The sequence below is a fragment of the Heliconius melpomene genome, chromosome 20 (genome assembly GCF_056956725.1).
Source record: "Heliconius melpomene rosina isolate 202511_hmr_F chromosome 20, ASM5695672v1, whole genome shotgun sequence".
Lineage (NCBI taxonomy): Eukaryota > Metazoa > Arthropoda > Insecta > Lepidoptera > Nymphalidae > Heliconius > Heliconius melpomene.
The window spans coordinates 6,463,685-6,488,056 of NC_140408.1; the positions used below are offsets into that span (position 1 = coordinate 6,463,685).

The 24,372-nt window shown below is 29.5% G+C and overlaps 3 protein-coding genes across 4 annotated transcripts; 2 read left to right on the forward strand and 1 right to left on the reverse strand.

Annotated features, from left to right (window-relative positions):
• Window positions 1-79: 79 nt before the first annotated feature.
• Window positions 80-2,698, forward strand: Prim1 (DNA primase small subunit). The gene is made up of 7 exons (XM_085205168.1): window positions 80-259; window positions 331-587; window positions 746-915; window positions 1,214-1,412; window positions 1,506-1,716; window positions 1,999-2,338; window positions 2,648-2,698. The coding sequence occupies exons 1-7, from the start codon at window positions 257-259 to the stop codon at window positions 2,665-2,667; spliced, it is 1,200 nt and encodes a 399-aa protein (XP_085061294.1). The 5' UTR covers window positions 80-256; the 3' UTR covers window positions 2,668-2,698.
• On the reverse strand, window positions 2,694-13,511 carry Pef (penta-EF-hand domain containing protein peflin). Of its 2 annotated transcripts, none has more exons than XM_085205147.1 (4): window positions 13,257-13,511; window positions 4,251-4,485; window positions 3,766-3,909; window positions 2,694-3,216 (listed from the first exon to the last, which is right to left on the reverse strand). In XM_085205147.1, exons 1-4 carry the CDS (start codon window positions 13,266-13,268, stop codon window positions 2,996-2,998), a joined length of 612 nt encoding a protein of 203 aa, XP_085061273.1. In that variant the 5' UTR covers window positions 13,269-13,511; the 3' UTR covers window positions 2,694-2,995. The 2 variants fall into 2 exon arrangements, with proteins under 2 accessions (XP_085061273.1, XP_085061274.1); XM_085205148.1 differs by lacking the exon at window positions 13,257-13,511 and adding an exon at window positions 9,603-10,153 and having other exon boundaries at window positions 2,696-3,216.
• A 323-nt stretch (window positions 13,512-13,834) lies between these two features.
• On the forward strand, window positions 13,835-16,944 carry LOC146527771 (NECAP-like protein CG9132). Its single transcript, XM_085205169.1, has 5 exons — window positions 13,835-14,117; window positions 14,190-14,395; window positions 14,523-14,704; window positions 14,842-15,020; window positions 15,487-16,944. Exons 1-5 carry the CDS (start codon window positions 14,032-14,034, stop codon window positions 15,548-15,550), a joined length of 717 nt encoding a protein of 238 aa, XP_085061295.1. The 5' UTR covers window positions 13,835-14,031; the 3' UTR covers window positions 15,551-16,944.
• The last annotated feature ends 7,428 nt before the right edge of the window (window positions 16,945-24,372 follow it).

Sequence of the window (24,372 nt, forward strand, 5' to 3'; positions counted from 1 at the left end):
AGCTACGTCACATAAATAAAATTTATTCTGGTTTCCGATATTTATATACTATATAATCTGTCGAATTAACATCTGTAGTTTATAATTGGCGCTAAAATCATAAAAATGTCAAAATCAATTATAAATACGAAATTCTGTTTATAAATTTTATGATTCCAAAGTAAAATTAAGTATTTAATTTAAGAAGCCGTTAAGTTGTGGAGAGTGAATAATTTATCAGAAAATTATTAGTTTTAGAAATTAATAAAAAAAAGATATGGTAATATATATACAAACCCGAATTTATTGCTTATATATTCAATTTCATTTGATAACATATATAATTTACAGGTTGGCCATTATGATGAAAATGTTTTACCTGATATGTTACCAGTGTATTACACTAGATTATTTCCGCAAAACATATTTTGCCGATGGCTTTCCTGCGGAAGTTACCCTCAGCCACTCTCCAACCGGGAGCTATCGTTTACTTTAGCAGACGACGTATATTTGCGATATTTATCCATAAGTAATCAAAAAGAATTTCAAACACTGTTACAAAAAAAGTGTCCTCATAAACTTGATATTGGTGCAGTTTATAACACCAAGTAAGACGAAATTATTTTAGTAATTCATTAATATATTTCTTTTTTCTTTATCACATTTATCTACATTTATTGTTAAATGAATGTGATAAAAGAAACAAATATATATCAGCTTTGTAGGATTAATGTTATATAGAGTTTCAATAACTTCTAAATTTCAGACCATCTATTGGCCGACATGATGCTGTTGTACTTGCTAGAGAATTAGTATTTGATATTGATCTTACAGATTATGATGAAGTACGGACATGTTGTCAAGAGGCAAATGTATGTGATAAATGTTGGAAATTTATGGTAGTAGCATGTGAAATTATACAGTTAGCATTAAAAGGTAATAATCATAATAATAATAATTTAACTTGTAGTTCAACAAAATATATACATTTTAAAAGTAGGTAAGTGGTACAGCATCTGATTGTAAATGGTTGTGGGTGTGATTCCCACTCTGTGGACTCAAACCCCAAAGATGAAGATGAATTATTTTCATTTCTTTGCTCTAAATCGGGGGACATACAATATCTCTAAAATTGGAAGTAAAGAAAAGGACCAACTGGCTTAACCTTAGATTTTCTCTGCATACCATGTTGTATGTAGGATGTAAAGTTAAAGATAAAATTGTAAAATTTTAGAGGATTTCGGTTTTCAAAACATATTGTGGGTCTTCTCTGGGAGACGTGGAATACATTGCTGGGTGTCAGACTATGAAGCAAGAACACTGGATAGTCCAGGAAGAGCAGCTGTTGCAGACTATCTGTGCCTGATAATGGGTGGTGAAAATCAAAACAAAAAAGTGCATTTAGGGAGTGACAATTTACATTCCAGCATCAGGTTTGTCTGAATTACAGAATATACAAAAATTTCATATTTTGTATATTATGTTCTATGGAATAGATAAATACTTAAATACTAAAAAATTTTTAGGAGAGCATTAGATGTGATTGACACATACTTTGAACAAATCATGCAAGAACAAAGTTTCTTATCCACACCGGAGAGTGTAAAATGCTTCTATAAAATGATACCTGATGAAACACTTAGGAAACAAATTCAAGAAAATTTTGAGAGAATGCCAGTATCATCCTTAGAGAGATGGGAAGCATTTACTGATACTTACAACAAGTATTGCAAAGAAGTAAATATTTGATATAAATTTTATAATATTTAGTAGTTATACGAAAGTTTTTTGTATGATAGCTGCATTAGTCTAATACTATGCCTCGGCTATTAACTCTCACTTTTAATTAATACAATTAGCCTTAAAAATATTATTAAAGCCGTTTAGACAGAGTTTTCATTGTCTAAATTTATTTTGTCTCTTTATTTTTACTCAGACCCAGGCAGCTGTTGCACTGTGAAACTGCATTTGACTGTAAGCACGACAATAAAAAAATAATATTATATGTCCAATTTACAGAACAGTAATGGAATTAGGAAAATGAAATATCTAATTGAAGAGATAAAAATACAATATTGTTACCCAAGACTTGACGTCAATGTTACAAAAGGATTTAACCATTTACTAAAATCACCATTTAGCATACATCCAAAAACTGGGAAAGTATCTATTGCTTTTAAACCTGAAACTGCTAAAACCATGAAGTTAGATGAGGTTCCAACAATTTATACTCTACTTGATGATAGTTCTCCTGATAGTGTCCAACATCAAAACAATATGAGAACAGCAGTAAAAGTTTTTCAAGAAGTTGTTTTTGGCTTTGAAAAATCTGAGGCAATGAGAAGAAAAAATGAAGCTAGTAAGTTAATATTGTATTGTTAGTAAAAAAAATTACAAATATTTTAAAAATACAGTAATTTTCACTCATTTTTCTATTCACATTCATTAATCATGTGAGATTAAAAAATTATCACAACCCCAACAGGGGGTGTAGTAAAACAATGAGGGCAATTAATTATTTTCATTTACTCACTCTTGTAGCAAGATAAAAAATGATTTCTTTATTATATCTTATATATTTATTTTTTCTTAAATGATATTTAAAAAGTAATTAAAATTGAAAATGCTATTGGTTTTTTTTTCTACAATTATTTCAATGTTGTTTCAGGTATATCTGTAGATTTTTGAAAAGGAGGTTGAATAAAATATTTATAACAACTGTGAATTCTTTTATTAAAATATACTTAAATATTTATGTGTACCATTTAAAGCATGTATATGTTTTACAACAGATACAAGAAATCAGATCATTTCTTCAAAATATAATATGCACTTAAAATTTGAAAAATAACCACTTAATAAATCAAAAACATAAAAAAATAATAGATATTACTTAAAAAAAATTCTAATTTGCTTGTATGATTCAATTATTAAAGTATTGTGACATAGCATGAATAATAAGAACGCATTGGTCATCTTATTTGACTTGTTAGGGAGCAACAAATTAAAAGTATATTTATATAGTGCAACTGAGAGCAACATTGAGGAAGTCTTCAAAGCCAATAGTAACTGTTCCATTTTGTTGGGTGTCCCTTACCCTGAATGCTTCAGTGAATCTTTGCACTTGCACACAAAGCACTATAAAGTTGTCGACTGATATTTTACCCTCTCTATCACATCTCTTGGTTAAAAGTTTGACAAAATCTGGTGAAAATCTGAATCCCATTTGCGAAAATGCTGTAATAAAACATGAATTATGAATTATTTTAATGTAACAATAACAATGTATATGTGGTGTAGGTGAGAAAACATCCTATTGATATAAATGAGTTTTGGATGATTTTGTGGTTTATATTAAAAGCATCAGGTAGGTCGTTAACATATACTATATTTATTTAAATATTGTTTTGTTAACTATTTTTATCAATGGATTGAATTAATATACGGTATATAATAAAAACGTGGCGCATGGGCCCAGCGTGTAACTAAACGCAACAGTTAGAGGTTTGATTTCCACCCAGGGAAATTATTTCCATTTTCGCAACAAGACAAAGCGCGAAGTTAAGTTCAGAAACTTAACACGCAATGTATCAAAAAGTCGTCGAGCAAGCTACTGCAAACTACTTCGGTTTAAATGTATAAAATAGAATTTTAGTTGTTCTCATTAGATAAGTAATGCCTTTTGAGCTGGTGGTAACTTTCTGTAGGAAGGATACTACAATCATTTTATGTTACCTAACTATTCAAAACTTGAATATATTGATTTTAACAAGAAACTTAAAATACCTTTTGATAATTCCTCTTCATCGATATTACCAGACTGGTCAGTGTCATAAGTCTTAAATACAGTTAGCCACTGGTTAACATATGTATACAGCTTATCAAATTCCTCTAAATTAATGTGGCCCGAGCGATCTTTATCGAACATGCCTGTAAACAAATACAGCAAATCTTTTATAACGCCATATCTATCAGTAAACATTTCTTCTTAAAACATAAATTTATACATACTTATACTTAGTAAAAATGTAGCTGATTTTGAAAAGCACAATTATTATTGTCATTTTCAGCAAAAAATAAGCTATCTTTGATAGTCTATCTATTTGTTTTAATGTCTAGAAACAGCTCTTAAAATATAAATTTCGCCGCAGTTTAAATAGAGTCAACATTCTAATATACAAAAATAATAAAATCGTTAGGTTTTAAATAAAAAAATAATAAAAAATGTGTATTGTTCACAAGCCTTATAAAGAGGATGTTTTAAAACTAACCAATCATTAAATTGCATGCAGTTTCAGAAAATGTTTGCCCTTGAGCGTTTACTAGGGCTGATTTCAGCTCGGGCGCAGTTATAAAGCCAGATTGATCCTTGTCCACTGCACGGAACCATTGTTGCACTTGTGGGGACACCGTGCCTCCCGGGCCTACGGATGGGTAGGGACCGTGGCCAATCTCCAGCTGGTCCGGCTGACCGTAGCCTGCGCCGTAGCCACCTTGATAACCTGGCTATTAAGCAATGCATTTTTTAAAAAAGATAAAAAAGATTAGTGTTTACATTTATAGTCAGTAGAGACTAAACGCGAACGGTTGTGTTTTCGATTCCCACCTGAGGAAATAAACTATTTAATATTTCCATTTCTTCGCTCCGATGTCCAGGCAAACGCCCAAGACGCTATGCCTCCAGAATTCTTAGCAGTAGGCCCCCTATCCTACCCTGTTTAATGCAGATACAGCGTGATGCTGAAAAAAAAAATTATATCTCTAAGGTACTTTAACGGATTTTTTATGCATAGAGTCGTTTTAAATTTACTTTGTAACTTTTGTAAGTAAAAAATGAACAGGAAAGATGTGCTTACATGAATGTAAGCAATAAATAAATTTAAGAAAATATAATGTCAGCACAAAAGGTACAACTTAAACAAGATTTAATATTTTAAAACCACTTTATTCTATAAAATATAAATAAGTAGTTGTTATATTATATACATCGTAGCATAAAAACAATACAAAACAGTCGTAATAGCAGCGCAAAATAGGACGAAAGCAGTACGTAAAGGTAAGGAAGGCGTTTTGTAAGCTCCTCTTAGACGGATAAAAATATTGACTTATTAAATACGGCTCATTTATAGTACAATGTAGATTTATTTAGTTTTTTTTATGTTATAATATTTTATGAAAGAGCTTAGAACTTTAGCAGGCAATGTTTTGATTATAATTTTAATAATTCTACTAATATTATAAATGTGCAAGTTTGTGATAATGGATGTTTGTTCCACTTTGATGCGAAAACTAGTAAACGTATTTGGATGAAACTTTATAATAATATATACTATGTAAAAAATGTATGAATCGGCTATAATATAACAATGAGATTAGCGGGCGAAGCCGCGTTTGGGTTACTAGTTGATTATACCAATGTTAATATTTTGAAGCATAAATTATATTACTTGCTGTAGTCCATATATTCAAAACACTGATAAGATTTTCTACAAACATGTTATACCCAAATATATTCCTTGAAGTTTTGATTCATATCTATAAATGAAAATAAATAAAAGCTACTTATAGTTTTTCTTATAACACTTAGGCGGACTAATTCATTTCTTATTAATGGAACATATTCTAAGGATTTAGTGCCTGTTTTACAAAACCACAATATCAAACAAATTTTAAGACTCATATTTGTAAATGGGTGTAAAATTGCAAACAAATTGTCCAGCAGATGTTTGACCTGAGTATGAGTAATCTTACATTTTTCTTTTCAAGTAATATCTTATTGAAAATCTAACTAAACTAATGTGTTATTAAAAATAATAGCTTGCCATTTTTCATATACATATCAATATTAACGCTAATAAACACAAATATATCTTAATTATATGTTCAAATACATTCTAATATAAAGTAGGTATTTCTAATTACTCCTTAATTGTTATATTTTATAGATACACAATGAATGCTGTAATTGGTAAGTAGATACATAGGCACAATCCAGTCTATTTGAGTAAGCTTCCTGTATCCTTTTATGGAAAGCAAAACATATAAATATGTTATATCTAAATGCTTCATGCATGCAAGTAAAGGTATAATACCTTACATGAACATACATAAGGATTATAATTATATATATAAATCACTTTTAAAATTTGTCCTTATATCATATAAATATCTACTTAATAAACAATTCGTTTTATTTATTATTAAACAATTCAGTATTTGTAAAAATAAAAGACCATATTGGAAGCTTGTATACAAGAACATACGAAAAAATATTAATTTGAATTAACCTCTCTAACTGTTTTTAATGAAAAAAAAATACCAAATTTGTAAAACAATACTAGAAACAAAACTTTCTTTTACTTATCACATTATGAATAAGCTATTAATTATAAAATATGTGAACATATTGAAAGTCAACAAGTGTTGTGTCTGTGTATGAATTACTCATACATTGAAATAATTTGAAACCATATTTGTTTAGGAGAAATATTTTCATTCTATAGGTTTTATTCTAACTAAAACAGGATAAAAATATAAAAAAAACTTCAATAAAGACATTGTATTTACAAGTTTAAAAATAATACCAAAAAATCTATAAGAAATGAGAACTGTTAATATTCTAATTATTTTTGTTAGCAAATTAAAACCACTTTCTATGTGACAAATAAATCAACATAAACTTTGTGCCCATTATTTCTAATCTCACTCCTCATAATCAGCTGCTGAGCCCTACATCTTAAATTACTTATAGATTATAACTTATTATTAGCTTAACAATATTAATGAAGTCTATAAATTATTGTTTCTTTGTTAGTTTTTATTATTATTTGACTAATTATTGTGATAAATTTTGACCCAATACAATTTAGTCAATTGAGTGATTATAGGATTTATGAGAGCCAAAAACTTCATACAACTAAATTAACAGTGATACTTCAAATTGTATATATTGTATAAATTATAGAATAGTTATTGCCTAGAAACAGAATAGAAATTAACAATGACCATACCCATAAATGACATTCAGTCTTTTACATCAAACCAATACTGGCAAGTTTTTTATATTTTGTACTTAGCAATCAAGATTAAAAACAATGTCCTTAAACATAGCTCCTTCACTAACTAAAAAAATATATAAAATGCATATACAATTTTAAAGGTATTCCAGTGTGACAGCCCATGTAGTTAGTGAAAAGCTATGTAATAACAATAGTACTTAGCTCTTATTAGATACCAAAGTGTTCAATGACTTAAACATTACTACTGTGACTAGAGAAACTATAAGTAGCAGGTGTGACACATGTATTCACGCACACTTGTATAGATGGTTTAAAAGATGAAGGGAGAAGCTTGTGGGCTTCTGGCACTGGAGAATAGCTTTGACAAGGGGCTGTTTCAAAATGTACTTGCTCACTTCTGTCAGTGGGCACACCATCAAAACTTGTCTGTTTTGCAGAGTCACCTGTTCCACTGTCCTTACATGATGAATGTTCAGATAAATTGTCTGGGAACATGTGGGGCGAGTCACTGTCACTGTGAACCACTTGAGTCATTTTTACACTTTCAGATGGATAATTGCGAACAGGAGCAGCCATACGTCTGCGGGTGTGATAAATAATTACCACCCATATTATTGACGTCCCTACAGCACAACATACAACTGTTATTATGATGATTCCTGTCATATCTTCTTCTTTCACTAGTATTGCAACTGGAGGCAATACTTTGAGTTCTATCATTTCCTTTTTAGTGCCAAGTTCATTAGTAATTACACACTCATATTGACCAGCGTCATTTGCTTCTGCTCCTATTATAACTAATAACTGATCATCAGCTGTAAAGTAGTGACGTTCTGAATGTATTATTGGATTCCCATCTTTTAACCACTTCAATACTGGCTTGGGTGAACCTGTTATCATGCATTGTAAAACAACTGGTTCTCCACTTGTGACCTCCTTATTTTCAAGAACTCTAGTAAATGAAGGTTCTTGTAACACACTCAAAGTTGCATTTGATATAATAGTACCTGCAGGGTTTTTTGCAGCACAACTATAGATTCCCATGTCTGTTGTTTTAGCATTCACAATAAAAAATAAGTGATCAGTAGGCATAACATTCATGCGTCTTTCTCTAGCGGCTGGAAAGTCATTCCCACCATCTTTCTTCCAGGATATTTCTGGTGGAGGATCACCTGTAGCTGCACAGTTCAATGTAACCGTCTCTCCAGTCTTAACAGTAACATTCGTAGGTGTTTTTATAAAACGTGGAAATGTTACTATGTTAATTTTAGCTTTTGTTGAGTAAGTTGTCCCAAATTTGTTACTAACAACACATTGATATTTGCCAAAATCTGTATGAGACACATCTGGTATAACTAATACAGAAGTAGCATGTTGTTTGCCATTTTCATTAATTGTAACATTTTCATATACTGTTGGATTGCTAACATTACCATTATTTTTTCGCCACAAAAATGTCATATTGCTGAAAGGGTTGGAAGTGGCAGAGCACACTAAATTTGCTGATCTGTTTTTTATAGCCAAGTGAGACTTGGGATGTTCTATAATTTTTGGTTTTGGTGAGTCTCCACAGTTATCTTCTTTAAGTCTTGAAATAGTCACACCTCTTATTTCTGATGGATAGGCACATGTTGCTGTTACAAATTTGTGCCCTATTTTATCTCTTATCCATTTAACCATCCACAATAAATTGCAATCACATAGTAAAGAGGAAGAATTCATATATAGTTTTCTTATTTTTGTCAGAGAATCAAAAGCATGTTGTTGTATTGAAGTTATGTTATTGGCCCTCAAATCTAATTCTGTAACATTAGAGAGACCCTCGAAGGCTCTTGAACTTATGGATTTGATGTGATTTGCAGATAAATTAAATATCATAAGGTTACGCAATTTAGAAAATGGCCCAGACATGTCTTCCACAGTCCAAGATATTTTGTTATTATTTAAATCCAATGTTTGCAATTGAACCATGTGGCTGAATGCTTCTTGTGATATGGAAGATATGTTATTATTACTCAAATTAAGAATATGCAGATTAGTCAAATGTTGAAAAGTTCTACCTTCCACTTCAATCAGGTAATTATGAGATAAATCCAAATCTTGTAAATCGGTACATAATTCCCAGCTACCAGAATCAATACTTTGAGATATTAAGTTGTTAGACAAAGATAGAATTGTTAAAGATTCCAGTCCATACATCCAACCTTTGGATATATTTTTTATTTTATTATGATCTAGTTGCAAAAGATTTATAGATTTAAATCCAAAAAATGCTCCATCCATAATGTTTTCGATATTGTTATATTTTATTTTTAATGTTGTTAAACTAGATAAACCTTGAAAAAGTAGACCATTTAAACTATGTAAATTATTGTGATTTAGTTCTAACACCTTCAAATTAGACTGGTGCATAAATAATTGATTTGGTAGAGATGATAATTCATTTCTATTAAGTTTCAATATCAATAAATTTGTTAAGTTATTAAGGGCTCCCTCTTCAATTACTTTAATGTGATTACTATTTAGGCTCAGTGATTTGATTGTGCTGTTGACTGGAAAATGTCCTGTATTTATTGCATTGATGTTATTTCTGTTAAGACTGACATCTTGCAATTTATTTTGATGTATTAAGTTAGGAATGTAAATCAATATATTTTTGTCTAACTTTAAAATTTTCAATAATGATAATTCTTTGAAGCTGTCACTCACATCTTGGTTCAATTTATTATAACTTAGATCTAATTGTTCCACCCACTTTGGAATTCTTGGCACTGACACCAAATTTTTCTTTGAACAGTCTACATATTGCTCTAAGCAGTCACACTTTTGAGGGCATTCATTATTTTCACTTTGCGACGAAATTCCTATAAAAAACACAACTGCCGTGATCGTGAATAAAAGGAAGTTTCCCATTTTTAAGCATTAGTGCAGATGCAGAACTCATTTAACATAATCGATTTGCGTCTTCATCCTTACATATTTGATAAACAAACACACGTGCATAGTTTTTATTTAAATTGGTTCATTTAATTTCACTTCAATAATTCACTACATTTTGTTATTCATAACAGAAAACATTACAAAAATATTTTTGCTTGTTATTTACTGCTATAGACTCGGCCGCCATTTTCTTTGATCAATCTTTGGTTCGTGATCGCCGTCATTTGATTGGTGGATGTCGGAGTAGGGTTGCTTTAGATACTAGTCAAATTGCTCAAACCTATATTTAATAATTAAATAAAAAATATAGAAAAATATAGATTTAATAAATAAAATCGGTAAATAAAATTTTATATAATGTTAAACTATGTAGTATTACAATGAATTGTGGTTTCGTATGTAACTTAATTTAAATATAAAATATATATCAATTATAACTGGACACCCAACTTTAAACAAGAACTGAGAGTTTAAAAATTTTTTTTATAATGGAATGAAGAAATGCAAGCAAACAATGAAAATAAGACGGAAAGCAAATATTGGCAGAATATGTCCACAACTATGTTAATTATATAAATATTTTAGAACAATCTGTTATTTTACTATATTTCAAACTAAGCAATGTTTACTTGTATCATGTATGTTATAATATAAAATCATTTAAAATATATCTTAAAATTCGTCATTGTGGCGCACAAGTATGTTTCTATGCATATCACGGTAATGGGTGTAATTCACATTCAGGGAACGAAATATTTCTAGTTAGTCAGTTTTTTTTTAAAAACATAGAAATAATTATGTAATATAGGAAATAACTCTTTGCTTTTTTAAAAGTTACAAACATTTTAATTTAGAGATGTTGCATTAACCAATGCATCGCTTACAATATAATTTTGTGTAATATAGGGTAATAAGCAGTGAATGTGTGTTTTTTTGGAACTGACTAATTGCAAACACTTTGCAAACATTGATTCATTAGATCTTGTTTTGGAAAAGTGTGAAATTTTATTTGAAAAGTTTATTTAATTGGAATTTTTATAGTTTATTTTATTTGTACTTTTTACTACAAACCCATAGTTTTTTTTTAATAAAGAAATTATAAAAAAAAGTGGTTATACTTGTAGAAAAAATAGACTTAGCATTAGAACAATCACATTATTTTCTAAAATTAAATTAATATACTTTGTAGTGGTAATATATTCAATATTCAATATCCTATCCTATATCTTATAAAACAAAGTCGCTTTTAGTGTCTGTCTGTTGTTTCTAACTCTTCTTCTAAACCACCCAACGGATTTTGATGCGGTTTTCACCATTAGGTCGAGTATTTTTCGTAGAAGGTTTATATATAGTTTATTATTTGTACATTCTTATGTAAATTAACATAAATACGATAAATATGTATAAGATCCTACCCGTTGAGACACTTTCGCGCATGCGCTGCTTTAATGGTAAGTACTACATGAAAATAATGTACTGGAGTATTGTTCCTCTTAATTAGATCTACAAAAAAGTCCGCGACGGCATATTCGTATATTTTAAGAATAACGTGTAGTGATCATTTTTCTGTCTAAAAATAATAATTTCAATATATTTTTTATTGTGAGTCATATTTTTCCATAATGGTATGAATCCTTATCCTTTAAAATACTTTATTAATTTTCTTCGTTAAACGAAGATAAAATTTGCTTTTTACACTATTTCGAAATTGTCAAAAGCTTTACAGAAAAACGTATTTAATTGTTGACACATCCCGCCGTTCACACATCAGCTGTATGTTACTCAAGTTTCACTTATCCCTTACTCTCAGTATATAAATAAGTATATTAGTTATGTTGGCGATTTAATGTAGATCAAAACTGTCTTTTACTGTTTTTCATTTTAATAAGTACTTTAGAAGTTGTTACAATATTTAAAAAATCCTTGCTGCGAATGCTCGCCTACCACACGGGCGGCCCGGGTTCGATTCCCGGCCGATGCATTCTATTTAATTTTCCTCACAGGCAGCCACATAGTGCTTGCTTTTCATCAGGGACAGAATACCCTCTTCAGTATTAACCACAAGCTCGAAAAAAAAACCCGCCTGCCTCTATAGCAACGAAGATTTAGATGCATTTGCACATATTGGATAATTGGAGTTGAATGTATTATTTCAGCGCGATATATTTGGTTTCATATTTTTTGTAGTAGTTATTAGTAGTTATAATTTCTTCCGTTTAAAAATAGTAATTTAACTATCTAAAAATAGTCATTTAAATATATTTTAATAAGTACTTGAAAAGATTAGTAGCACAGATTTAAAATTACGGTACCTACTAAAAAATCCTTGCTGTGTGAAACAATTGGAAAATCCTTATTGAAACTACGAAAATGCGGGTTGCATTAGGGTTTAATTAATTTTCACATTATCTTAAGTGCTTTGCAAACATACATTATATGAATAATCCATTAGTAAAAGCGGGCGAAGCCGCAAGGGGGTCGCTAGTATATATATATATATATATATATATATATATATATATATATTCAACATATTACTATATATTCAACATACTATTATATATTCAATATACTATTATTTTGAGGAAATCATTGAGATCTAAATTAAAGCTTTGGTTATAAATTTAATTTAAAAAGGGATTATAATTGTGACATCGAAATCTGTCATGTCATGCATGCAATGTCTTGCATTTGGGGAAGTGGCCTGCATTATGCTGGGTAATGATATTGAAACTAAAGCATTTAACTATAGCATTGTAAAACTTGTCATTTCTAATAATTATTTAAGAAACATGTAAAAACTTAAACGTAGCGAGATTTGAACCTGGGGGGCTTGGTAACCTTACCTCCGTCTATAATCTTTTTTAATTTCTGTATGCTTTCATATAAGTAGGAAATTGTATAACGTAAGTTTTACAATATCTATCATACAAAACGTTTAAGATCATTTTCTAAAATATTTGTTTCAACGTAATAATAACTTTTGTATTTTGAAGGTTTTTCATATACTACAATGCCTACACATAGAAAGAATTGGTAGTTTAGTTAAGCATTTAATTAAGGATGAGTTTAAAATAGATATCAATTATAAAGTGAGTCATAGATTCAATAAATATGTATATCATAAGCATATTGTGATATTATTTATTACGCTGATTTTGTATTATTTTATAATAGACTTAAAAATAAGAATATATAGATTTTTTATTTTCTCATACTCAAAATTTATTGGTTATTTGGATATATGGAAAAAAAATATTTCGCCTAAAATTCTTACGGTTTTTTTCTTAAAATAAAAAAAATATAGATTTTACTTACATTATAAGCCATAATTATTTCCGAAAGAACTTTATTACTTCAAATTAGTTAACCTAGGTAAAGTACCTAAATTTGAATTAACTAAACTGAAACAAATAATAAAGTCACAAAAAGTTATTACACTATATCTTTATTATTTTGTCACTTTATTTTTTCTAGATGGAAAACTTAGTGAATAGAAAAAGAGTAGGAATTTGTTTAGATCCTTTCTACTTTTTCACTTCCTTGTTGTTATTATTGTTAATTACGTTATGATTTTTAGGCGTGTCAATTCGAACATAATTCGCTAATGTCAGGTGAAATAAATAAAAAATATATAAATTATAAATATTAAAAATATTTAGTAAATAAGGATTCATATTTATTGTGTTTCAACAATTTTCCTTACCGTTTGCTACGCAGCTTAAGAATCGATTCTCAATTTTTGGGTCAAGGATTTTACATACTATAAAAACATCAATTTTTAAAATTTTGAATCTGAAATTATATTGTTTAAAAATAAATAAATCCTCATGAATAATTACATAGATCTGATATGATGTAGAGTTTTTTTTCCATTATTGTCTGTAACATTTCAAACGACAGTCACGTCACATCAACACGTCATGTCAATTGAATGAAGTGTATTATCTTGCTTGGATTTTTGTCTTGCGACTGTTGATATTTCTGATATAAGCTAACATTTTGAATTTATTAAAATTATTTAAAAATATCTTAGTTTTTACATTTGTATACTACATCTTTTCAATAATATATGGATATATAAGTATATACAATGGAAGCTTACGAAAGTGTGTTACTTGTTAAAAATGAAGTATTTGTTTTTAAAATACCCCCTAAAACAACTAATAGAGGATACAGGTAAATCAAATAGAACATCTTTACAAAATTTTACATATGTAAGTGGCTTACATTAATGCTGCCTTTTTTAAGGGCGGCTGACTGGAATCTTCAAGAACCACAATGGACGGGGCGTATGCGTCTCGTTGCAAAAGGTGACGAGTTGATTATGAAGTTGGAAGATAAAACAAGTGGAGAGCTTTTTGCAAAATGCCCCATCGATAAATACCCTGGAGTGGCCCTGGAAGCTGTTACTGATAGCTCAAGATATTTTGTAGTGAGAATACAAGATGATAATGGTAATTATTTAGTAATTAGCTTGCCTTATAAAAATTAGACTAACATTTTTTCATTTCTATCAAAAATATCACATACACATTACAGCATAACCCAAAAAGAAAAATACATTATGTGCTATTATTGCAGGAAGAAGTGCTTATATTGGTTTGGGTTTTGGAGATAGATCAGATTCATTTGATTTAAATGTAGCCCTGCAAGATCATTTTAAGTGGTTGCGAAAGGAACAAGAAGGTGAACAAGGACAGCAACAGCAACTTGATTTGAGTTTTAAAGAAGGGGAAACCATTAAAATAAACATGAAAATAACTGTAAGTAATCCTCTAATAGATTATAACATAATTAATAAGGGTGACAGCAGTTTGTTACTTAAAAAAGAATGGTTTGTTTTATTTTGTATTATAAAAATTAAATACAGAAGTTACATACTTAAAAATTACATTTTCAGAAAAAAGATGGAAGTGAAGGCAGTAGACCTCGGAGAGCTGGTGGGGTTAATGTTGGTGGATTGCTCCCTCCACCACCAGGGGGATCAAAGCTGCCTCCACCACCATCACCACAACATGTTCCAACACCAATTACACCAGCTGTGCCAAACACAGAATGGGGAGACTTCAATTCTGCTAGGTAGTTTCTAATAATATAAATCCTTTAATTTTATTTTATCAGTTTTATGTTTTATCTCCACATAAAGCAGATTAGGCAAAGGTAATGTAGTGTTGAGATCCTCCATTTTCTTCTATCTGTGGACAGATAGAAGTTTGATATATTGGGTGACAGAACTCGACACCTTGCTTTGTTTTGTCAAGACAGGGAAATGCAAATAATTATTTACCTGTGCTTGGATTGAACCCAAAACCACTATATTTATAGCCAGTCTCTATCGCACTGGTCTACAAAGGCAACAAATAATGTATTTTTATTATTATGCCAAATATAATATTTGATTGCTTTTAAAATGACAACAAACTATAACCATCTTATAGTATGTTATTAATATTTTTTGCATTATCAATACTGTACAATATGACAACAACAGCCTAAAAATTTAAAAAATGTAAAGAATTCTCTAATTTTTTAATTTTTTTCACAGTGTCCCAAATCAACAAGCTAAACCCACTACTCCGGCAAATCAACAAAACTGGGTTCAGTTTTAATTCACCTAATATAATCGAATAATAATACAATAATTGTGTGCAATGCACAATACTTACATTAATTACTTAATTGATTAAATATTCACCACACTTTTACTTTCTTTAATTAATTCATTTATGCCTGTACTGCCATATTGTATTTTATATCAAAGCAGTAAAGTACTTTGAATAGTATGTGTGATAGTGTTATCAGTGTAATTGTAGCCTGTATTTGTTTACTAAAAAACATCAATAAACTTTATTGTTTAATTTTTTTCATTTAATGATTTATTTTAATGGGATTGAATAGTATATATTAAAATTGTTTCTCAAATTGTTATCTTAAGATAAAGCTCTCATATAAATACATGCTGTGGCATATAATTTTATGGATAGTGGCTGTAAGTAAAATAATATATAGAAGCTCAAGTATCTGGACTAACTGTTATTCATTTAGATAAATGAATATTGGCATACAATATATCAAGAAAAAAATAAAAGGTAATAGTGAAATCTTCAAGAAAATATAAAAAATATAATATATATGTTTGTATGTTTACATTCATACGTATGTACGCATGTAATTTGTAATCACTTTTAATTTTTTTCTTTAAGCAAAATGAAATTATAGGTATGCATGTAATTGGTTGGAATCTACAATTACTCATAAATCACCATAAGCACCGGATAATTGATTCTCCATTGTGTTATATTATTTCATTTTATTTATTTATTATTAATAATGATAAAATTATAACTATATTGTGGTGATAGAGAAACTTTTTAAATACAATAGGTATTCTTAATTATTTTATGACATTAACTATTACTTGCCTAATACTAATTATGTCATGATTTTATTAAAAAAAAATGTATTTGTTCATTGTGTGCTAATCTAATATGTTATAATTATTAAATAGGCAAACATTTTCTTTTAATTTGATAAGGCATAAAATACTTTTAGCAAAAATAAAAAAAAAAACTGTAAAAGGCAACCATTTCTTTTTAATTAAAAAAAAAATAGGTCAAAATCGTCTTTGTTTTATGTAATAATTTCTATAACTTTTGTGTATATAAAGGTTCCAATAATATTATTATTCAAATAAACTTATTGATAACTTAGTTTATGATTTTAGACAAAATTATCTCATAACTTGTATCAATGTAGTTTGTATTGTTAAAATTATCCAATTATTTTAGATATAGATGAAATTATGGCTCTACATTCTATTGTTATTCAATGTTGTTGAAATTCTGCATGTTATAGACAACTTGTATGTAAATAGCTTATGACTTGTGATAATTGTGTGATGTACAAATGTTGTTTCTTTTCCCAATTAAAAATATCTTAGATCTGTTTTGGCGTTCTGAATTGAAATATGTATAAATGTAATAAATCAAAGTAGCAGCTACAATTTGTTTAATATTTTTTCCTTTTTGTTTTTACGTCAACACACTATCCTAAAATTTTATTAGTCTTATATTTTGTATTTGAACAGAAAGATAGCTTATGTTCTGGACAAAAATATATAAATTAAAAATATCAGCTTCACGCTGTATCCCGCACACAGCAGAGTAGGCAGAGGGAACCTAGTGTTAGAACCTAGGCATTGCGTGTTGAGTGGCGGAACTCAACGCCGCCCTTTGCCTCGACATTAGAGCGAAGGAATGAAAATATAAATTTAAATAGTTATTTCATTAAGCTAAAAGAATATATCTATTGTTTCTTTCGTATATGGAAATATACAACAACATGTGTGCGACGACGTGCGAAATTGTTTGAGGTGCTTACTGTCTGAGACATAATTTATTTTATTAAGTAAAATAAAAAAATATTAGCCGTCAATTTCGATATTATTAAAGCATAGTGTAAAGATACTTCGTCCTTTTTTCTTTTAATTACGAGGCTTTGATTGGTATTTGCGGAAATAAATTTAATAAACATAATTACTCCATTTAAAAATGGAAGTCAAAATATGACGTTTCCAGCCTCACATGATACTACTGCGCCACAATGGTGTTAAAAGTCAACTTTTTAATATCATTTACAAAAAATTTACAAAGGAGGTACCGTACAGGTACAGGTAATTGTAATAATTATTATTCTTAATGATTTTGATTTCTTGAACGATTCCTCTAATGATATACTTACTTGCTAATCTAATGATTAATTAACTTTTAATTAACATACGGTATCGCCATAGCAATATCTATTAAGTTGATCGATTCTATATTTTGGTAAATTACACATTCTTCCTTTCGAAATATGAAGTGGTGAAATAGGAAAAGCAATGTTTACCTTGGTTGAATATGTTGTCAGTTTGTATTTGTTTAGGCCAAAATAAATTTGATATATTGCAGCATCAACATCATGAGGCCAGTCATAGAGCAGGGGCACAAGTAAGCATGTGACTGGTTGTACGTTCGACCCCCACTGAAGGAAATTAAATGTTTATTTAAATTTATATTTTCATTTCTTCGCTCTGGTATCGAGGCAAAGCGCAGTGTTGAATTCCGCCACTCAACACGCAATGCGCCGGAAAATGAGGCGTATCTTAACACTATGCTTCCTCCGTCTGTGCGCGGAATACAGCGTAAATCTGATTTTATTTACCGATAAGTTTCAAAGGCGGCTGGGTCTAGCGTTAATGCAAGGATTTTCTGAGCGGAACTATTTGAACTTTTATAACTTCGTGTTTTCCTCTAGATGTTTTTGAAAGGGTTATTTCTGAATCCTGTGACATATTATTTTTATGTCACATAAATATTATTTGCCAACATTTACTCTATATAGTAGTTTATTTACATTTAGTTGAGGTGTAAGTTTCTCTATAATACAATATTGTTTTTTTTTTATTTATTTGTAAAAGGCAAACACATGTAATACAAAAAATAATAATTGTACAACTAAGTATATAAAGGTAAACACAACATGCATATACATAATTGTTTTACTTAAAACTAATGTTTAATAAAATAGGTGCTAATTAATTTGTGTATAGGTAAGTATTTGAGACCAGTCGAGGCGTAGCGTGTAGGGTGTAGTATAAGCGTGTGACTTTGAATGCTACAAATAGTGGGTACGATTCCCATTCGAGGAAATGAAATATTTTGTATTTTCATTTCTTCGATCTGCTGTCGAGCCAAAAGGGCGGCGTTGAGTTAAGCCAATCAACGCACAATGCCTTCATAATTCGGAAAGTGGGGGATTCATTCCCCATCTATCTCAAAAATAGATGGGGAATGAATCCGAAAAAATAAGTTTTTTTTTAAATAAGTGTTTAATAAATATAGGATACGACAACAATATATCTAAATCTTCAATGAAAGACGTTCATTGTACCTTGTGATTTATAAAATGTAGATCATTTAAATAATTGAATGTTCCGTTACAACGCCTCCGACTTTTTTGTACCTATAAAAGTAAAAATATTTTCCTCTTTTATTCACTCTTATTATGTTTAAATTAAATTCTTTCGCTTCCTGTTGATCTCAGAAATGTTGTCTGTTCTCAATAATTCTTTCAGATCTTTTAAATTAAGAATTCCGTATCAACGTCCATATGTAAGTATGTCATATACATGTATATATGTATAAAAGTAGGTATGCTTTATACAACAAAGACAAACCTATAGTCTATATTCATTTGGGCGTGAGACAAAATGTAAGCAAAGAAAACAAAATATTTCAAACATTTATTTTGCTTTTTTATTTCTAAAGTCCTTCAATCGTGACCTGTAAAGTAACCTTCTTCCGGTTTACCTTTCGTCTCACGGCTCCCTGAATAGGCTATAATAAGTTCTGATTACTAATGAATAATGTGCCTACAAGCAGTGTGTTAATTACAAATTTTATTAGACATTTATTAAAAGTAAAAATATGTTCTTTAAAAAATAAAAACAAAATCCAAAAGTATTCTTATATGTACAAAATTAAATAAGTAAATCAATAATAAAATATTAAATTTGAATATTCATCAATAATAATTCATTTCCTCGAGTGGGAATTGAACCCACAAGCGTCGCGTTAACAGTCACACGCTTGTACCATTACGCCATGACGTCCTCGGGTAGTTTATGAAACTAACTCAAAAAGTATAATATATAAATGTGTCGATTAAGCCTTATTTATTGGACGTAAATATTTCTCACATTGAATAATATGTTTCTAAAAACTGTTGACGGCGACATAAAATCTCCATTAGTAAAGATTAATACCGGAGGGGGCGATATTGCCTTACGCATTTTAATAAAGAAAGAGAAGGGAAGACATTTCAACTGTTGTAATAATATGGAGGAAATCCTTCGTTACTAAATACGACATTTTTGGCAACTTACTCGTACAATTATTTGGTTTATATCGAATATCATAAAATTCAGTCTATTGACTATGACAGATAACGAATGATGAAAGACTGATGACGAACAATCAATGACGACGGATGACGGAATACGCGTGGCGGGTAAAATTTTTTATATTTTTATTTTTAAAGGGATTAATGGAAAAGATGACAATAATAGCTGCAACACAGTTGTATACCAATGCAGTTACTACAGATTTAAGTTACTGTTATGTACGAAATCTTAATTTAATAATAATATTATTTTGTTGTTGTTGTTCTTTAATTATGGCGATCCGAATATTATTTTTATTATTTAAATGATCTATTAGGTGACTAACATAATAAAAAAATAATTACGTAATGTTCATTTAATAAATAAAACTGTGTACAACAAAAACCGAGGTGCGTGTTTGTTTCCCATAATGGATTTAGAAGTGTTTTTCGAAGTAAACATATTTTTCAGATTTCAATGCTTTCCCAAACGTCATTGTTTGACCTTTGTGTGTGCTGCATTAATAATAGCATTATTTTAGCCAAGAACCTTTTATCCCACCAGGCTGCGATCGATATTCAATCTGTGCTCCTTTTATTGCCTACTTGCGGAAATCACACGCTGAGAACGTTTACACAAAGGTGATTTTAGTTCATTCTTATATAGTAAACTTTTGCCATGTTATGCATGAAGTTCGAGTCGACGTTATTTTAAATTAATATTTTAATCAAACTCTAGGGTTAAAAATAAAAAATACTTCTGGACTTTTCCTGATTTTGAAATTCACTTCATAGAAAAAAAAATATGCATTTTTTAAATATAAACAGAGCATAAAAGGTTGGTACAATCTGATTTATAAATATTCTTAAACTTGTCTTATAAGGATTCCTAACTTAACTTTTCCTAACAATATTATCTTTTAGTATGGTTGTATACGTTATTGTAGAAATATACAAATACAAATTTAAATTAAGTTCCGCCACTCAACACGGAAAGTGTGGAACGGAGTATCTCAACAATAGGTTCCCTCTGCAAAAAAACAATTACCACGCAATCCTCGACTTTTAATAAATAAAATTACTTTGATATTCATTTAATAATTTACCTATCATATTATTTTTATACTGGATGTATGCAAAATATTTTATGCATTAAGCCTTTTATATGCATTGTATTCGACAAATAAGAAGAAAGTTATCAAAATCAAAATATTTGGGACGATTATTAATTCATACACTGATATTGTAATATAAAAACATGAATTCACAGTAATGGAATTGTTTCCTGTTAAAATTATCAGTTTCAATGAACGTGGAGATTGAATATTGATTGAAGCGTTAACCTTTCGTATATACTTATCTTGCTTTATTTAACCACCTTTGACAGCTAGCTTTAACTTACGTATTTATCGGTTATTAATAATATATTTTTCGTCTTAATATATTTAGTTTTAGTATTTTGTCAAATGCTCAATAAAAGGTATTTGATGTTTTTACATAAATATTAGATTTTTTTTTATAAAAAAAAACAAATACAAAATAGATATTTCTTTTCTTTTATATTTTATTGAAGATTTGTTTAATTGTTCAGACCTTTTACACTCATTTAAAATACAGTTTTCTAATAAAATCTATATTTTATTCTCACCTTGTCCACAATATGATGAAGATAACAATTTGTTAATAGAAGTTAAAGTTGCGGTGCGGTCTAAGAAGTCGTTTTCACTCGGATAATTAAAGGGAAGCTTTAAGCTCGAGTCATTGAATTGTAGAGTCAAACGACTTGCATTATTATATAGGTTATATTATGTATACTAACCGTAGTCCTTTAGCTATTTCTATTTAGTTACGTCAGTTATATTTAAATATAAACGGATGAGTAAGGTTGGCAAATAAGTTTCAAAACTTACTGTATCTGTATCTGTATGTTGAAATAGTGCAATTTTTTTAAAAACTTAAACGTATGGGATTTGATTCGCGCCTATTGAAAACCGTTTAACCGGTTTCCAAAAATCGCGGGTAAGCAAAATCTAAGTATTTTTCTTTCAAAGTTAAGTGCGAAATAAGAGTTTAAAAATCTTAAGAATACGAGTCAAACAAATGTTTAACATGTGCATATTATTGTATTCAGTCGTACACTTGTATTTTATATCATATACCATAGCAATATAAAAGAAAAGTCATAAATAAGAAATAAAAGTACTCTAAGGTTTTTGAATTGAAGATATATAAAGAAAGGAAGCGGGCACATTAGGGAGTGATGCCTTCGTTTGTTTCGCAGGGTCCGTGTGGGTGTTAATAACGTTACAGCCCGTCGGCGGTTAGACTACAAAGATTGATGGCGCGATGTAATTTCAAAGACGAAGCCAGATTTTTTTCCGTATCGTATACACTGATGTTTACAAGAGCCTTGAGTTATTTGGATTAACATATAAGATAATCTTATTTGTCTATCCAAGTTTCTTATCGGGTTTAGAAATAAAAAAAAAGAAGAAAAGTTCATTTGAGAATAAATATGGTTTTTAAGTACAAACTTTTTTTTTTTAGTTTTTTTAGATAAAAAATTGAGAAGTAAGCAGTTTTTACTATTATTTTCTTTTCAAAACACTTTTGTAAAATATGTAACACATATTAACTTTTCAAACATACATTTTTCAATATTTTCAATAAATATTTTCAGCTACATTAAATTCCTAAGTATAAAATAAATTAATGCTAATAAAATGTCTGTATAAAATATATACACGTATTATTAGTAGGTATTAATTATTAAAGTTAATATAAAAGTTAATATGTAAGTCGTGAATTTGTAACAATTCCGAGAACTATTTAGGCTTACGGCCGATACTGAACGTGATATGAATAAGCAGCGTCTCTTACGATACCTACTTTATCTTACTTGGATAGGTACCAGTGTTGCCACTTTTTTTCTAGGGAAAAGGAGGGAAAATTTTTAAAAAAAGTGGAACCCTTTTTTCTTCATTCGTATTTTAAGTTCTTTATCATTATCATCAAGGCTGATGTGGACGGCTGTCCTCGTCCAGCAGTGGATGAGGACGCCTGTCCTAACATAGGCCTCTCCAATGGCTGAAGCCATTGGAGCCTTCAGTTCTTCGCATCCAGCCGTTGCCACTTTGCTAATATCGTCACCCCATCTAGCTGGAGGACGTCCTACATTACGCTTGTCCGGCGTCCCCACTCTAGAAAGCGCTCTCCAACGGTAAGCTTAAGTTCTTACTTCTTGCCAAATTTCATAACTGTAGGTCCACGGGAAGTACCCTATAGTTTTTATTTCATTTCGTATAACCTACGCATAAATGGTTGTATATTTTGGTTACGTTGACTTAGTCGCTGAATTTTTTCTGTACTTAAAGGGACCATAAACTATGTGTAACCTCCACGCGACGTTGAGTGCCAGAACAAGCGTGGTGCTTTGACTCGACACCAGAACGAAGAAATAAAAATATAAATTTAAATAAATATTTTCCTCGAGTGGGGATCGATCCCATAACCAGTCGGGTTTACAGTCACACTTTGTGAGGCTGCGCCACGACTGGCCTCAATATAATGATAATATAAATAATAATAATAATAAATAACTAATAACAATCTAATAGTTTACTTATTATTATTTTTCTTAGACAAATTTACCATGTCTAGTCTAGTGTTGTATTAACTGACACATGATTCCAGAACTTGCCTCAAAATAATACAATTTCCACAAACACTAATTCAATCACGTTTTCGCAGATCTGTAACATATTTGTTTATTGTTTGGACGTTGCTCTGAAATACAGTTTGAATTATCTATCAATCGTGTTATGATTATTATATTGTGCTTATTTATTCTAGGTGGTAAATAGTGATTGAATACTCTAAGATTATATATTTTACAATGAAATATTTGCAAAAAAAAACATAGATTATACACATAGATTAAATTATTTTTTAATTATATTCTTTTAATAATGGCATAGACGTAGCGCTTTTAATCTGGGAGGATATTAAAAAATGCATACAGTAAATATTTTCTAAAATGCTATTTTATAATCTGTATAACTAATTATGGTAAGAGATTATTTTTAACGTGTTACGATTTTTTTAAATTAATTTAGCGAACTAGCGAGCTCTGTACGGTCGTTGCATTTGGGGAAAATTGCATTTCACGCTCAAGTTGGCCGACTGCGAGTCGTGTGTAGGTTGTCAGCATGTTTGCTGTAACTAATAGTTAATTGAAATTAAAACCTTGTAAATATATGAATACTGAACACTGAACTTTATTAAAGGTTCATTAAACAGTTTTATTAAATAATTTTATTAGTTAAGTACATTTTTCTAAGAATTTATTAAATTTTAATATCTACCAAGTATTTTCCTTTTACATATACGAAAAAAACCAGATAGAGCTTTTACGATGATCATAGCATTGTTTAAGATACTTATATATAGTTAGTAATAATAAAATATTCTTTAAGAAATGAAATATTTATTTAAATTTATATTTTCATTT